The 16,545-nt window shown below is 36.2% G+C and overlaps 1 protein-coding gene across 2 annotated transcripts in view; it reads right to left on the bottom strand.

Moving 5' to 3' along the window:
* ATR (ATR checkpoint kinase) overlaps positions 1-16,545 on the bottom strand; it is a 161,447-nt gene that overhangs the window by 110,735 nt on the left and 34,167 nt on the right. For both annotated transcript variants that reach the window (XM_079777343.1, XM_079777344.1), the window contains exons 3-14: positions 15,249-15,398; positions 11,734-12,611; positions 9,089-9,261; positions 8,113-8,304; positions 6,512-6,702; positions 5,635-5,787; positions 4,851-5,043; positions 4,361-4,620; positions 3,108-3,298; positions 2,925-3,025; positions 2,564-2,735; positions 1,758-1,928 (exon numbers count right to left, since the gene is read on the bottom strand). In XM_079777343.1, coding sequence (XP_079633469.1) covers positions 1,758-1,928; positions 2,564-2,735; positions 2,925-3,025; positions 3,108-3,298; positions 4,361-4,620; positions 4,851-5,043; positions 5,635-5,787; positions 6,512-6,702; positions 8,113-8,304; positions 9,089-9,261; positions 11,734-12,611; positions 15,249-15,398 — 2,825 coding nt within the window. The remainder of the gene's footprint in view (positions 1-1,757; positions 1,929-2,563; positions 2,736-2,924; positions 3,026-3,107; positions 3,299-4,360; positions 4,621-4,850; positions 5,044-5,634; positions 5,788-6,511; positions 6,703-8,112; positions 8,305-9,088; positions 9,262-11,733; positions 12,612-15,248; positions 15,399-16,545) is intronic.

Genomic DNA, 16,545 nt, shown 5'->3' with positions numbered 1-16,545 from the left:
ACAACGCTCCAACCGAGCCATCTGGCCAGGGCAATATTTTAAGTTGTTTAAGTTAGAAAGCTGATGCTGCAAGTACTGAAGAAAACTTTTTTAACAACACTCACTGTCCCAACACAGCAACAAATCTATTTTGATTTTGGTCTATTTCCCTTAAGACCTTGTTCATAAAATATACTCAAAATTCTAAACATAAAATGGTTGACTTTTTATTTATTCATTCAACATGTAACCTATGAATATCCTACTCCATGTCAGTCATTGAAGATGTGACAATGACCACGACTTAGGCCCTGCCCTCAGAGATGCTTACATCCCACTTGTATTATGTCTTTCAACTTAATATTAATCCTATAAGACTGTTAAACATTATAAAGTAGTTTCTTCAAAGCATTTATAATATTCTATGACTTAAATATTAGATATTTAGATTCCTCTCAGGTCTTTATAGGTGCACAATGAAGTGTGCAGATGATGTCTTATTGAGTTGTACTCCTGAAACCTGTATCCCAATAAATTCAATTTTTAAAAAATCTTGCCCTGGCCGATACTGCTCAGTGGTTAGAATGTTGACCCATGCACTGAAGGGTTGCAGATTCAATCCCCTAGCTCTGTTTGGGGCCGAGTGCGAGAAGCAACCAATCGATGTTTCTCTCCACATCAAAGTTTCTCTCTCTTCCTTCCTCTCTCCTACCCTCCCTCCCTCCATCCCACTCTCTCTAAAAGTCAATGGGTTCATTACCTGTTACGCAATTTTACCATGAGATGAACTACCAATAAAAATTTTAGTTAACACTTTAGGAACAGCTTTTTTGTCCAGTACAATTAATTTTTCTAGAATATTCACTTATTTCAATTAGCCAATTTAAATTAGCCTGAAAACTTCACTACTATTTTACTGTCAAATTTAATACTCTAACAACCATCTTATTTTACCCTGTAAATATTAGTGGAAAGGATTATTTGCCTTCTTGAGTAGGCCCTGAGCATTCCTGGTGCTAGGCTGGGTTTAGATATCAAAAACCCCAGTTCCCCACACCATGGGTACAAGACATCTCAGACAAGTCTTGTTGCAGTGAGAGGGCAGCTGCTGTCGGCCAAGTCTCTGTCTGTTACCTGGGTCCCGATTTGAGGGTCGGACCTGCATTACCACCATTTGTCCACCATCCAGAACTGAAATATCATTGCTGACATGTATACATAAGGAACTGTTTGACATAGAAATTGGGACTCAAAAGAACTGTTGGCCCAGAAAGAAATTCACTATAGACTGATTCATTCATTTGCCTCTCAGCATAACCATTATTGCTTGTCTCATTTTCGGTTCTTATAAGTGTATTTCTAGTATCACATGAGTTCACTCATCTAGGGGAAATGATGAACAACATAGACTGATGAACAAGAAAAGCATCGATCAGACTGTCGGACCTCAGAGGGAAGGTAGGGGAGGGTGGGAATAAGGGAGAGAGATCAACCAAAGGACTTGTATGCATGCATATGAGCCTAACCAGTGGTCTTGGACAACAGGGGGGTGGGGACATGCGTGGGGAGGGGTTTGGGATGGGAATGGGGGGGATGAGGACAAATATGTGATACCTTAATCAATAAAGTAATTTTTTAAAAAAAAGTCAATGGGGAAAAAATCCTTGAGTGAGGATTAACAAAAAAATTTTAAAAATAAAAAAATTTTAAACATCTAGAATAAATACAAAATATTGAATTAAAAGCCTCAATTAAGGCAACTATACTATGCGACTTACGGTAAGGAAACGATTAAGATCAGGAAAGTCAAAAACATTGGCAATTTCAGACAAGGTATTTAAAGCCATTTCTCTCTGGTGAGCCATATCTTGTTTGCGCATCTCAGCATTCTGGCATGGAGTACTAGGAAGTACTGCAATCTGACTCGAGTGGAGGGATTCCACCAAAAACTGGAACCAAAATGATTTGTTAGTTTTCACACAAGGAAAAAAATTTAACTAATACTTTTCAAGGTAATATAACAGACAGTATCAGACAATGTTCAAAATATATCACCTGAATTAATATTCATTTAATTGTTATAACAACCTTAATGGAACAGATTATGTGTAATCTCCCTTTTACAGGTAAGTAACCAGGCTTACTTACGAAACTTGAATATCTTACTTAAGATTACACCAATAGAGAGCAAAGCCAATATTTTAACATACCTTAACTTTTCAGCTATGAAATAAATCAACCTTTTTACAAAGTACCTTTTCCATAATATCAAAGCATAAAAATAGTTTATCATCACTAAAAGAAAGGCTAAAAAAGGCACCTCTTAATAGATTAATAATAGAGCATGATAATCCAATATATTATTATAAATTATTTTTCCCCTCTCCCATTTATAATCTATATCTTTAGTCCAAGGTGCTAAAATATGAAACTGGCAAGATTTAGATACTCTTAAATAAACTGAATATGTCATTTTAAAAACACTATCTTTTAAGGTAAGAAAAATAAAACATATATATATATTCTTTTTAACATTTGCAAAGCACTGCTATTTCCTATAGTCAAGACCAATGCTAACTCTCACCTGACAGATGGGTTTCTTATACTGGCTGAAAAAGTTTTGCAGTTTAACACTTTTAGCTGCAACCAGGGCTCTAATTTCTGTGTATGCTGCTCCAGAGACAGATGCTGATTTGGATAGTAAACAATGCAGTAAGTGCAAGAGTGCAAAAGGTACCAAATCTCCTTTTGCTGCCCTAAAATTAAAAATAAAAAAGTTATCATCAATTCTCAAAAATAAATGGAAGTCCACAATAAATGCATGCTGATGTCACATTTCTTTCTTTAATACCACATCTCTCATATCACCATTTCAAACACAAGGCAAATAAAAATGGAGAATGGCCAAAATAAATAAGGAAGAATAAAAATGCTGCCAAATATACCTTCCAATATCCCCTGTTGTAAGAATCAAAGTATCCTTCAGCTCATTATTTCTTGAGATTTGAGCATGTGTATATGCTTCCTTCATTCTTAAGACAAAAAGCTAGAATAATAAAATTAATTAGTTAAAATTTTTAAGGCCAGGTTTATGAAAACACAAATGTTTAAAAATAAAAATTATCAACCTCTTTTATAAATCCATCTTCAGAGTCCAAGGATTCCAGTATATGCTTGATATTTCCACTAAAAGCCACTCTAACATCCTTGTCTGGATCTTCCATTAAATTTAATAAAGTTCCAAGAACTGTTTTTACATCTGTTTCATCTTCTCTAAAATCAAGATGCTTACAAAGATGATATAAATTATCTATGAAAGCTAAAGAGCAAGAGCATATTAATCCCTAACTTAATACATTAAATATCAAGAGTTTTATTGTAAAAAATATGGTCAATAAATAATATGCTTCATAGAATTCTAAGTTGCCTTATCCTGTTGATATTTAGTATTTGAATTTGTAGAGCACATGAAATTGTGGAGGATTAAAATGAACTTATTTTAAATAAAAGTTATCAATAATTGAAATCTAAAATAAACTAGAAATTTTTAAGTTGTAAAACTGCTAGTCACTTAAGGTTTTATATGTTACCAGGATAGACATAAAAGTACATTTCACTAATATGAAGAACTGTGAACTCAGGGCAATCTTAGCCTTACAGCTAATCTTACATTAAAATAATTAGATAAGAGATCAACTGAAGGACTTGTATGCATGCATATCAGCATAACCGATGGACGCAAGACACTGGGGGGTGGGTGTGAGGGCATGTGCGGGGGGCTGGGGGAAGGTCAATGGGGGAAAAAAGGAGACATATGTACTACTATTTGTAATACTTTAAACAATAAAATAAAATTTAAAATATATATATTTAGGAAGTCAGAGAAACTACCTATCACATTCTGTTTTGAAAACTTGACAAATTGCAAATTAGAATCCAAACCAATGGGTCTTCTAAGTATTTGTATAAATCTTATGCTCCCAACAAACTCATACACCATTACCATTGGAAAGGGGTCAAGAAGATATAATCTATAGTCCTCAATTGGGCATTTCTAACTATTTGAAGTTCTGAAGGGGCAAGGTAGTGGCATGGAGCACATTAAGAAGGTCCCTGGTATCTCCAAAGAAACTCACTACATTGAACCAAAACATCAGGTATACCTCATTATGCTGTCACATCACAAGAGCATTTTAAAATCCAAATATTATTTCCCTTGTTAATTCTATGATACAGTCATCCCATTTATAAATAATCAGTACATGAGCAAGTCTGAACCTATCAAGCAACTCTAATTTTTTTAAGGCTTCAGGCTAATTTTATCACTGATTTTAAAAAGAGGTTAAATATGTTTTAAAATATTAAATAACAAATCACTCACCAAGTTTCACTAGACTAGGTACTTTTTCTTTCAGTAGGAAAAGGACTGGCTTGAAAACAGAAGCTCTTAGTCGAGAAGATAAACATTCATGTTGAGAAGTGACTTTTAGGCTCTTACAGAAGTCAATATGTCCATGTTCAGAAAAAGGTTCTATTAAAGAACTTGTCAAATAAAACATGCCATGAAGTGTACAGACAAGCTGACCAAGTATAGAGGCAAATTCTTTCTTGACAATATCAGAATCATCTTTAACTTTATCTCTGGGGGGAAAAAAGAAAAGGCACTAAACTTTCTTGCTTAATTGTGTAGTCTAAATAGTCATGCTTAATTTGGGGCAAAAGTACTAGTAAGACAAAGCCTCGAAGAAAAAACATTTAAATTCTAAAACTAAAAGCAACATTTGCTCTATTAATATCAGCAATTAACATACATTTACAAATGTGATCTTTCCAAACAAGTTATATATTCAAATTAAAATAGGAATACATACATAAGAATCTTGGGAACTGTGTTATAAGAATTCTGCTTCTGAAATAAGATAAAAAATCCATTAACACAACTAGTCCTGATTACTTCATGGGAGCTCTGCAGGGCCCAGCTGTAAACTGCTGTTCTCCATTCAAGGAATATTCTTCTTGGAAACAGAGTTAGAAGAAACACACATCGTGACTGAGCCTGTGGTGCTGAAAAATTAAGTCTATTATGTAAGATTTCTAAGTGTCAATTACATATATGTGTATGTGTATACACATATATATATACATATATATGTATACATACATATTCATTCTTTGTTAAAAAGTAAAATAACATTAAAATACATATATCTAATTAAAAGCTCATTTTCCAAAATTAAAACATGTTCATAGAAAAATGTCTATGTACAATAATATTACTACATAATAAGAGAAATGCAAATGGAAAAACACACCCATCAGATAACAAGTTTGTTTTTAGTTACCTCTTTGACATTGACATTTTTCTTTTTCTATTTTAGATAGCAAAAAATTTTTAAATCAGGATGGGAACTCCCATAATTCTGCTAACAGGACTGTAAATTAGAACGACATGTTTGGACAACAATGTGGCAATATAGATTTGAGGATGTGCAAATCCTACACATTTTAATTCTTTACATATCTAACTCATTTGAATCATTAAAAATGTACCTCCTCTTTTTATTACTGAAAAGATAGAAATAAGTGTTAATAGTTCCATATAGAAATGAGTTAAACCAAAACAAATCACACACATAGAATTTTGTGACCACTTACAGAAACTATCTGAAGTCCTCTGGCTTAATGTGAGAAGATTAGTGGCAAATGTGGTCAATTTTAAACAGCCATCATCAGAATGGGAATAAATCCATGGAAGTGAGAGCATTCCACATAAATCTTCCAGAATATGATCTTCAAATGAAGTTTTTACTACAGAAACACATATCAGGTGATTAATTATCTTTTCCTTAATTGTATTCATCTGTGTCTTTTTATCAATTAAAAACAGATGTCCAGCCCTGGCCGGGTGGCCCAGTTGGTTGGAGCCTCATCCCATAAACTAAAAGGTTGTGGGTTTGATTCCCAGTCAGGACCATACTTGGGTTGTGCGTTTAGTCCCAGGTTGGGGCACGTACAAGAGACAACCGATCGATGTCTTTTCCTCTCACACTGATGTTTGTTTCTTTCTCTCTCTTCCCCCCTCCCTCTCTCTCTAAAAATCAACTTAAAAAACCAAACACACACACACAAAGCCAGACATTCTAAACATCAAGTGGAATTAGAACTAATATTCAGTTAACAGTGGTTCTTAACAGAGATAATGCTTTAAGGCCTGTGAACCCCCCAAAATTTAAATGTGACTTCATAAAAATACACATCTATGTATTTTAAAGACCATAGCATTCTTCAGATTTTCAAATAAAAAAAATTTTTAAAGTTATAAATAATTTCTATTGAGTGAAAACGTATAATAAATCAATGTATTACACACATAAATTTCGCAATTGGAAATTACTAACAAGCTTAACAAAACTGAAATCAAGAAAACTTTTGGTTATTCCAAACACTTGTTCATTTACATCTTAGGCAAAAAGAGATTTCTATACTGATTATCTCGGAAGGTTATTTTGAATTACTACTTACTTGTACTCACCTTGAATATAAATCAAAACATCATATATTTTCATCACTTTATCAATAACTGCTTCCAGATCAGGTTTCGGAACAGATTCCAACAAATTCCTACAGCTCTTAAGCACTTTTGTGTAAAAATCCAAAGACATCCAAGTAATTACTACTGAAGTTTTCTTCCTACACTTCTGTTGACAGTCTTTGAAATTATGGCTGCAGTTAATACATTTTTTAAGACATGGGTTAAAATGAATTGTTAGTCAAAACTAATAATGTAGTAACCCAAAAGAAATTTTGAGTATAAAACTAACATGTAACTTTAAACCAATTCAAAGTAAATATGTAAATCAATTAATATGTCATTATTGTAATTTTAATCTCTTTATGTCTTTCTAAGCACTCTAAGGATGTGATAATGAAAATTAATCTAGGATATTTTAATCTGGCATCACCAGGCTTAAAATTGACCAAAGATATACCTACATAATTATTAATTAAATCTTTTCTTAATAATAGAACAAGGGGAGACTTTGGCCTAATTAGTTATTCCTCCAAGTAATCCCAAATTCTAAATTAAAGGTAACATTAATCAATATAGTTTCTCTAAAATTTCTTCCAGCCCAGGTGGCATGGCTCAGTGGTTGAGCGTCAACCTATGAAACAAGAGGTCACAGTTTGATTCCCAGTCAGGGCACATGCCCGGGTTGTGGGCTTGATCCCCAGTGTGGGGCATGCAGGAGGCAGCCAATCAATGATTCTCTCACATCACTGATGTTTCTATCTCTCTCTCCCTCTCTGAAACCAATAAAAATATATTTTAAAAAATAAATTAAATAAAATCTCTTCCATAACTTTGTATTAGCTAGTTAAAAGAGTAAATCAGACCTGAAGAGTCACAGAGATGTAGATTACTGCATAGGGAATATAATCAATAATATCATAATAACTATGTTATCAGAGGGACCCATTCTGTAAAGTACATGATTTTCTAACTACTATGCTGCCATCTGAAACTAATACAGAATAATATTGAATATAAGCTGTAATTGAAAAAAAACTGAATCAGTATATACAGAATAAATGATAATGTAAAAAATTAACAAGAAGTATTGGTCTATAACGTGCCACTGGAAAAAAAAAAGACTAAATCTTCAGAGAGACACTTCTGGTAGGATAATTAACCTATATTAAAAATACTGAACTGAAAATATACCTCTGAGGAGTTCTAAATTCCTACTCTTATTATCAAAGGCAAATGTTCTTTTAATTTAATGTTTGACTAAAAGAACAGTGGCTTTTGAGTTGCATAAAAATGCATCCTGCTACTTTCTAATCATGTACTAGTATGCCCAGGAAAGTTAGTTTAGACTTCAAACAAAAAAGAGCCTCGATTTCACCAAGCTTCAGTAATAGCATTTACCTCACAGAATCATTATAAAAATTAAATAAGTTATAACAGTACTTATCACAGTACTTAGTATTTAGCAAGTGCTCAATAAAAAACAAATTTCTATTTCACTGAAAAGCTTGTGTTCTCAGGTCACACTAATCAATTGAATGAGGTCTCCTAATAAATTCAAACTTATTACAGGAAACCCACCCAGAAAATACAAGTTGCTTTACCAATCCATGTTTTGAGGAGAACAATAAACAGTACACAGAGCAGTCAGTTGTAGGACAATAGCAATTCCTTCTAACGTCTCAGTAACAGGATTCTTTAGACTACTGCAGTCAAGGAGGGTCTGAAGGGATTCAGCCTTCTGTTTCAGTGCACTCCATAATATGCTCTTTTTGTTCATATCCACATGATTAATTCTGTAATTATAACCACAGCATATATTCATATTTAATGTAAATTTGGTTCAAATGTGAAAAATACGTAAAACAAAAGATAACAAGTAATGTCAACTACTGAAATGTATCCTAAAATCTAATACACTCACTTATATGTGGAATCTAATGAACAAAATAAACTGACAAACATAGATCCAGAGACATGGAAGCATGGAACAGACTGAGGATTCTCAGAGAGAAGCAGGGGAAGGGTGGGGGCAGGGGAAGAGATCAACCAAAGAACTTATATGCATATATGCATAACCCATGGACACAGACAATAGTGGGGTAAAGGCCTGGGAAGGGGATGGAAGTGAGGAGGAGAGGGGTTAATGGGGGTAAAAAAAAAAAAGGACATCTGTAATACAATAAAGATAAATTTAAAAAATAAATAAATAAAAGGTTCAGAACAATTTTCAGGGCTGTTTGAAATATAGGAATTCTTTGCCGCATGACAAAAAGAATTATTTATTTGTTCACATTTTTTAAAATTACTATTAGATGTATAGTCTCAGATATTTTTCATATATTAAAAACTTAAACTTAGACAGGCAGGTAAGACTTTTAAAAATATTTTAAATAACCATATTCAGCCATGAAATTTTTCATACAAGAACTATTAAAATATTTTAAGCATTCCTTTGACCACCTTTAGAAAGAAAAAATGTTCTTTGTGTATTTAAGTTGAAGCACTAACTAAAGGCAATTTTTAAGAGTAAATAAAGTTTTACTAAATGACTAAATAAAAAATGAATGAAGGTCATACTCCTCAGTCTGTTTTGTTGCTCTTTTAGAAGAGTTTAGAGATGAGCTGAGTCGACGCCTTTTGGGTGATATTTCATCACTTTTACTGCCGAGATTTTCCTGTTGAATTTGAACTTCCTCAATAATTTCCATACTTTCCATTTTTAAGGCTGCATAAAGTGGGCCCAACAAATACTGAGGAAGCAAAAAGAACTTCAAAAATTATCTCTTAGAAAATGTTTACATTATTCATAGAAAGCAAAAATGCATTAGGTATTGGTTATAAGTTTTCTAATAACGTAAACTATTTCTGGAGTCTCATCAGGCAAAACAATTACCTAAGTAAATCTATTATTTCACAGTCTATATATATAGTTCTATATCTATAACTATGGTTCTAGTCTTTTTTTTTTTTTAATATAGAACGCTTCACGAATTTGTCTGTCATCCTTGCGCAGGGGCCATACTAATCTTCTCTGTATCGTTCCAATTTTAGTATATGTGCTGCCAAAGCGAGCACTGGTCCTATACTCTTAAAAGGCAGAACAAACCTTCCTATACCTTGTTTATCCCTCTATCAAAATGCCACAAAAAAATGCTGTAAGGAAACTACTAACTTCTTCCATACTAAAAATCCAGAAAGTCTAATCCTATCTAATAAAAGAGTAATATGCAAATTAACCATCACTCTGCTACGCTCACCAGCCACACCCACCAGCCAATCAAGAGTGATATGCAAATTAACCCAACCAAGATGGCGGTTAACTTGCATATCCAGGTGCAGATCGAAGACTGAAGACAGTGGAGAAGGAAGCCAAGCACTGCAGAAGGGAGCAAAGCTGCAGAGAAGTAAGCAAGCGGGGCGGTGGAGAAAAGAGGGAAGCAGGCGGGGCGGGGGAGAAGGGAGTGAGCGAGGCAGCGGAGACGGGAGGGAGCGAGGCAGCGGAGAAGGTAGGGAGCGAGGCAGAGGAGACGGAAGGGAGCGAGGCAGCGGAGACGGGAGTGAGCGAGGCAGAGTAGACAGGTGGGAGTGAGGCAGCGGAGACGGGTGGGAGCGAGGCAGCGGAGACGGGAGGGAGCGAGGCAGCGGAGACGGGTGGGAGCGAGGCAGAGGAGACGGGTGGGAGCGAGGCAGCGGAGACGGGTGGGAGCGAGGCAGCGGAGATGGGTGGGAGCTTCGCTCAGGCTGCAGGAAGCCCTATTCTTGCAGGAATATTCCTGCAATGGACTGCTAGTCTATACTAATGAAAGGGTAATATGCTAATTAGAGTGGATGTCTTCCAGACATCCTTCCAGACGAGGGCTGAGGCTCAGGCAGGTGTGGGCAGCTGCTAAGGGCTGAGACAGTGGCAGCAGCAGTGGGGTAATGGGGGTGGGTGCCTTCCCCTGATCCGCTAGGTCGCCTCCCACAGAGGGAGGCCAAACTGGGGGCCGAGGCAGCGGCAGTTACGGGCGATCAGGCTGACAGGGGGGCAAGGTAGGGGTGATCAGGCCGGCAGGGAGGCAAGGTAGGGGCGATCAGGTCGGCAGGCAGAGGGGTTAGGGGCAATCAGGCAGGCAGGCAGGCAAGTGGTTAGGAGCCAGTGGTCCCGGATTGTGAGAGAGATGCCCGACTGCCGGTTTAAACTGGCAGGACATCCCCCAAGGGGTCCCAGACAGGAGAGGGTACAGGCTGGGCTGAGGAACACCCCCCCCCCCCATGCATGAATTTCATGCACTGGGCCTCTAGTAGATAAAATAAATGGAAATATTTAATCAAGTTACTGCATATCTATTTCATTATACTGCCTATCTCCCACAGTCCAAATAGAAAAAGAGGGGTAATTTAGCATGACTAGTATTATGCACTTATAAGTTTTCTAAAAGTTATTGATTACAATCTGTCAAAGATAAAATCTCTGTTACTGCTCAAAGTTTATGTAATAAGTTGTTCACTAGCCCCCTTTTAATTAATAATGCAACAAACATGCATACACTTCACAAATTCTACTTTAAAACAGAATTTGGCCTGGCCAGTGGCACAGTGGTTGAGCATACACCCATGAACCAGGAGGTCACAGTTTAATTCCAGGTTTCAGGAATCAATCCCCAATAGGAGGCATGCAGGAGGCAGCTGATCAATGATTCTCTCTCATCATTGATGTTTCTATCTTTCCCTCTCCCTTCCTCTTTCTGAAATCAGTAAAAACATATTTTTTAAAAACCATTTGACTTTGGAGGTTCATTACCAAGTAAGTAAACAAATTCTTCTAAAATCAAAGTAAAAATCCATTATAGAGAGTCAAAGTAGATTATGAAAATGATTTCGTTCTAAATGTACATTATTATTAAATTTTTGTATTTTTGTCCTAACCCGTTTGGCTCAGTGGATAAAGCGTAGGCCCTCAGACTGAGGGGCACATACCTTGTACCTCAGTTGTAGGCTCAATCCCCAGTCCTGCTCAGGGCTAAGGTGGGAGGCAACCAATCGATGTCTCTCTCTCACATTGCTGTTTCTATCTCTCCCCTCCCTTCCACTCTCTAAAAATCAATGGGGGAAAAATATTCTCAGGTGAAAATTAACAAAAGAAAAACAAAATTTGTATTTCCTCATTATTATATCTTGCATATATGCATATACAAATTATGAAAAAAGATACTTAACAAGTAACCTTTAAAATGACTTACCTCTGCATCTACCTGAATTCCAAGCACATCTACAAGAGCTCTGCAACTATTTTTCACATAAACCTTCCTAACCTGTAAAGCAGATTCATACCCAGCAGGCACATATTTAAGGAAATATTGCAGTAAATGGCAAAAAGCTCCTTTTAGCAAATCAGACTTAAGCCACATAAGCACACCATTTTCAAACATGACACAGAGTTTTTCCAGCAGCATATTTAAATAGACAGGTTCAATATTTCTATAAGCTTCTGCTTCAAAGGGGAATAGTGTCTTTATCAGCTTTGATAATGGCTCTTCATAGAGCTTTAACTGGTCAGCATCCATTTCTACAAGGTGTTTTAATAATCCCAAAAATGAACTGAAAAAAGTGCTAGCCAGTTGTGCTGGAAGTCCTCCAAGCTCAAAGAGTTCAGTTAAAAGGCTAATTGATAAGGATTTAATTTTTGGACTACCATACTCCAGCAGAACACAACCTATCCGCCAAAGTAAGAGTTCTTGTCTTCTAAAAAACACAATTGCAATAATACGAATAAGAACTGTTAATAAAGTGACTTCAATAAATTCTAAATTTTGCATGTTCATGAACTTCAAAGGAGCTGGTTGTAAATATCCCACATGTTCATCTAATTGACTTAAAAATCGGCTAACTACCACTGGCCATTCCACAAAGTGTCCCACTGCATTTCTTCTGTGGAGGTAAATCAAGTCTTCAAAAAGATGTAATAATTCCTTTGTCAGTACTCCAAAAATAGCAGGACTCTTGGTTTTAAAAAGAAACAATAATGAGCAGATGACTTCACAGATTTTCTTGTGTAACATATGACATGATGGAGTTGCTGCAATCCGCAGAAGTCTTCTTATGATCCAATTACTGAAGTCTTTGAAATAAACAAACAAAAAAGATGTTTACTAATTAAATTGCTAAATGCCTAGTAGTTTATTTTTAAAGTACAAACTTCACTAACAAAATAGTCTAAACATTCTCTATGCAACGGAAATATAATAATTTAGAATACCAATTTTGATGTCAAACAGATAAGGTCCTAGCTTTCCATTTACTAGCTGTGTGAACTTTTCATTTATCTGAATCTCTAACTTCATCTATGAAAAGGGAATAAAGACATCTACTTTATGTGTTACTGTGACAACCAAGTAAGATAATGCATGTGATATTCTCAGCATTGTGCCTGAAGTTAAATAAACGCTCAATAAATAGTAGTTATAGTTATTAATACCCCTTAAACAAGTATTTATTGAGTGGCAACTTTGTCCCAAGTGCACAAGAACAAATCAGTCCTAGTCCTGTCCTCATAAATCCTATAATATAGTTTCTGAAACTTTTTGACTAAAGATAAGAGATACACTTTATATTATGACCCAATACACAAAGGCATATTTAAATGTATGAAACACAAGTTTGATGAAACAGTATTTATTCTTATTATATGCAGTGTATTATGTTTCTAGTCTATTATATTTCATCTTCATAACCCAGTGTGGCAAAGAATACAAAAATACAGGTATTTATAATATAATTTAAAAACCACTATGATAGAAGAAATGCAGAACACTCTGTATTAAGAGATTGTTAAGAAGGAGCAACTAAACCATTCCTAAGCCAGGCAATCAGGAATAGTGGTCAAAAGGCTTTTTGGAGGACATGCTATAAAGTTGAATCTTTGCTTTACATCTCTTTAGTAGCAAGCCAATAAAAGGATAAGTAGTGGGAAAAATAAGGATAAAGTCTAGAAAAAATTTCAAGATCTAAACAGGTGTAAGCAGATTCTTTTTTTATTGAATTTGTTGGGATGATATTGGTTAATAAAGTATATAGATTTCAGGTGTACAATTCTATAATACATCATTGTATTATTAGCTCACCACCCAAAATCAAGTCTCCTTCCATCGCCATTTATCCCCCCTATATCCGCTTCTAATGCACATCACCTCCCTCTCCCTCTGATAATCACCATACTGTTGTCTGTGTCTAAGAGGGGTTTTTTGGTTTTTTGTTTTTTGTGGTTGCAGGGCTGAGTGAAAAAGGTGAAGGGATTGAGAAAAACAAAAACTCAGCAAGCTTATTCTTTTGAGTGTTTGTTTTTTTTAATCCTCACCCTAGGAAATGTTTTTATTGGTTTTAGATAGAGAGAGAGGGAGGGAGAAAGAGAATCATCAATGTGAGAAACACTGATCAGCTGCCCCCCCGCCCCGCCCCACCCTACCCCACCTCACCCCACCTGACCACTGTATGTACCCTAACTGGGGATTGAAACCCCAATCTAGGTGTATGCCCTGACCAGGAATTGGACCCACAAACTTTTGGTATACAGGATGAAGCTCTAACCAACTGAGCCACCTGGCCAGAGTGCAAACTCATTCTTAAAGAGACAGATAGGTTTAAGGGCCATGTGGTCTCCAAGTGAACTGCTCAGGGTTCTCAATGTTGTCTTTTCAGGAGTTACAAACAATCCTATCCTATATAATAAAAAGGTAATATGCAAAATGACCCTCATGACATTGCACAAGATGGCCTCCTCCATGTGGTCAAAGATGGCCACCACAAGATAGCCGGCAGGGGAGGGCAGTTGTGGGCAATCAGGCCAGCAGAGGAGGAATTTGGGGAGGACCAGGCCTGCAGGGGAGGGCAGTTAGGGGCGACCAGGCCGGCAGGGGAGAGCAGTTAGGGGCGACCAGGTCGGCAGGGGAGGGCAATTGAGGGTTTCTGGGCCAGCAGAGGAGGGCAGTTGGGGGCGATCGGACCAGCAGGGGAGGTCAGTTGGGGGCAATCAGGCTGGCAGGGGAGCAGTTATGCGTCAATCAGGTTGGCAGGTGAGTGGTTAGGGGGTGATCAGGCTGGCAGGCAGGCAAGCGGTTGGAGCCAGCAGTCCCAGATTGTGAGAGGGATGCCTGACTGCCGTTTTAGGCCCAATCCCACAGGGACTAGACCTAAACCTGTAGTTGGACATTCTGAGGGGTCCCAGATTGGAGAGGGTGCAGGCTGGGCTGAGGGACACCCCCCCACCCAGTGCACAAATTTTGTGCACCAGGCCTCTAGTAAGTAAATGAATGAGCATGGCTATGTTACAATAAATAGTGTTTATTGTTTATAAAAACAGGCAACCTAATCTTGTAGATTAGGCCATTGTTTGTTAATGCCTAATCTAGAAAAAAGAGATTACCAAAACCAGAAAAAACAGCTAAAGTATTCAATAGCAAATAAACAAATTTAATTACTTCTGTTCTATTGTGGGTATCTAGTTCTTAACAAATTAAAATAATAAGGATGCAGGAAATAAAATTAACCATTACCATTGTAACAAATTTGACTAAAATATGTCTATTAACCTTTTGCACTTGGATAACGAGTGTGACTCGACACGGTTAGCATTAGAATAAAGGAATCGAGAAAAAAGCAAGCGAGTGCAAAGGGTTAATATATATATTATATTTCAGAGAGAAGAAGGTAGATTTCAAAAACACCAATTGCAAATGAATGTACAAATAGCAGGACTTACCAATACAACAGCCTTTGGCCTCATTTTGCCCATGGCTTCCATTCACATTTACAAACATAAGAGGGGAGGACTTCATGATATGCTGGATGAAATCAAGCAACATCACAGAGGTTGGCTGAGAGTCAGTTTTCTTTACAAGCTCTAGAGCAACTAAAAATACAAGATTCATTTTAAAGAGTTGTGACAAATTAAACAACAGTATTTTGTTAAAAAATTAGACTTTGGTGACCATAATTATAGTGCTCATGCTAAATTGATGGGGCTAACCACTACAATGCTACCTAATTTTGAATGTTTAATAACCATGGTCATTCATCTATTATACATCCATTCATCAAAAATATGTACTACAGGCCCATAATATGCCTGGCACTGTGCTAAAATCTGAAGATTAAAAAAAAAACATATTCAGGTGATGCAGACAAATAAACTAATAATTATAATATAATAAGTTAATTGCAGTAATGCAGCATAAAGAAAACAAGTGTGTGGGAAGATGTTGTGAAGGCATTTTGATTCCTGGATGGTGAAGAATTAGTAAAGCAAAAGGGGGGGTGGGCTAGTGGTTTAAACATATCTTGCAAATATTCAGTAGTTCTTTTGTTATTTTCCAGCAAATAATTTTACTGATTGAAAAAAGGGTAAATATCACAAATCATAAAATTTGTGCCAAATTTGGAATTAAATTTATAAACCATGAGCCAACTGGCACTCTATATTACCCCTTCAATGTAATTTTAATAGATATAACAGATGTGACACAATTCTTGCAAAATTTCTAATTTGTCTTTTTTTTATGTTTTTATTGATTTTTAGAGAGAGAGGAAAGAAAAATAGAGAAATAGAAACATCAATGAGAAAGAAACTGCCTCCTGCATGCCCCCTACTGGAGATGGAACCCAAAATCCATGTATAAGTTGTGACCAGGAATGGAACCAGTGACTCTTATTTCTTAGGTTGACACTAAACCGCTGAGCCACACTGGCTGGGCTGTAATTTGTCTTTTAGATTGCCCCAGATAGAAAACACAAACAGGAGTTCATTCAACAACTTACAAAGTTACCAGTTTTTAATGGCATTTGCTGTTTTCAACCACTGGCACAAGACCTAGCTAAAATAAGTCCACATCATCGAATCAAATATTTTTTATCTATAATAATATCTTTTATCAAAGAACTCATAGTAAGCAGCAGAAAATGTAGATAACAAATAGGAAAACAGACTTCTTTTAAGAGCCTAATTGACTTTATATAACAAATACTGTAAATAGCATGCTTGAAAACAGTAACTATTATAA

The sequence above is a fragment of the Cnephaeus nilssonii genome (genome assembly GCF_951640355.1).
Source record: "Cnephaeus nilssonii genome assembly, chromosome: 7".
In the NCBI taxonomy this organism is placed as follows: domain Eukaryota; kingdom Metazoa; phylum Chordata; class Mammalia; order Chiroptera; family Vespertilionidae; genus Cnephaeus; species Cnephaeus nilssonii.
The sequence above is the reverse complement of the archived record's forward strand: the minus strand, read 5'-3'. Positions and strand labels throughout refer to the sequence as shown.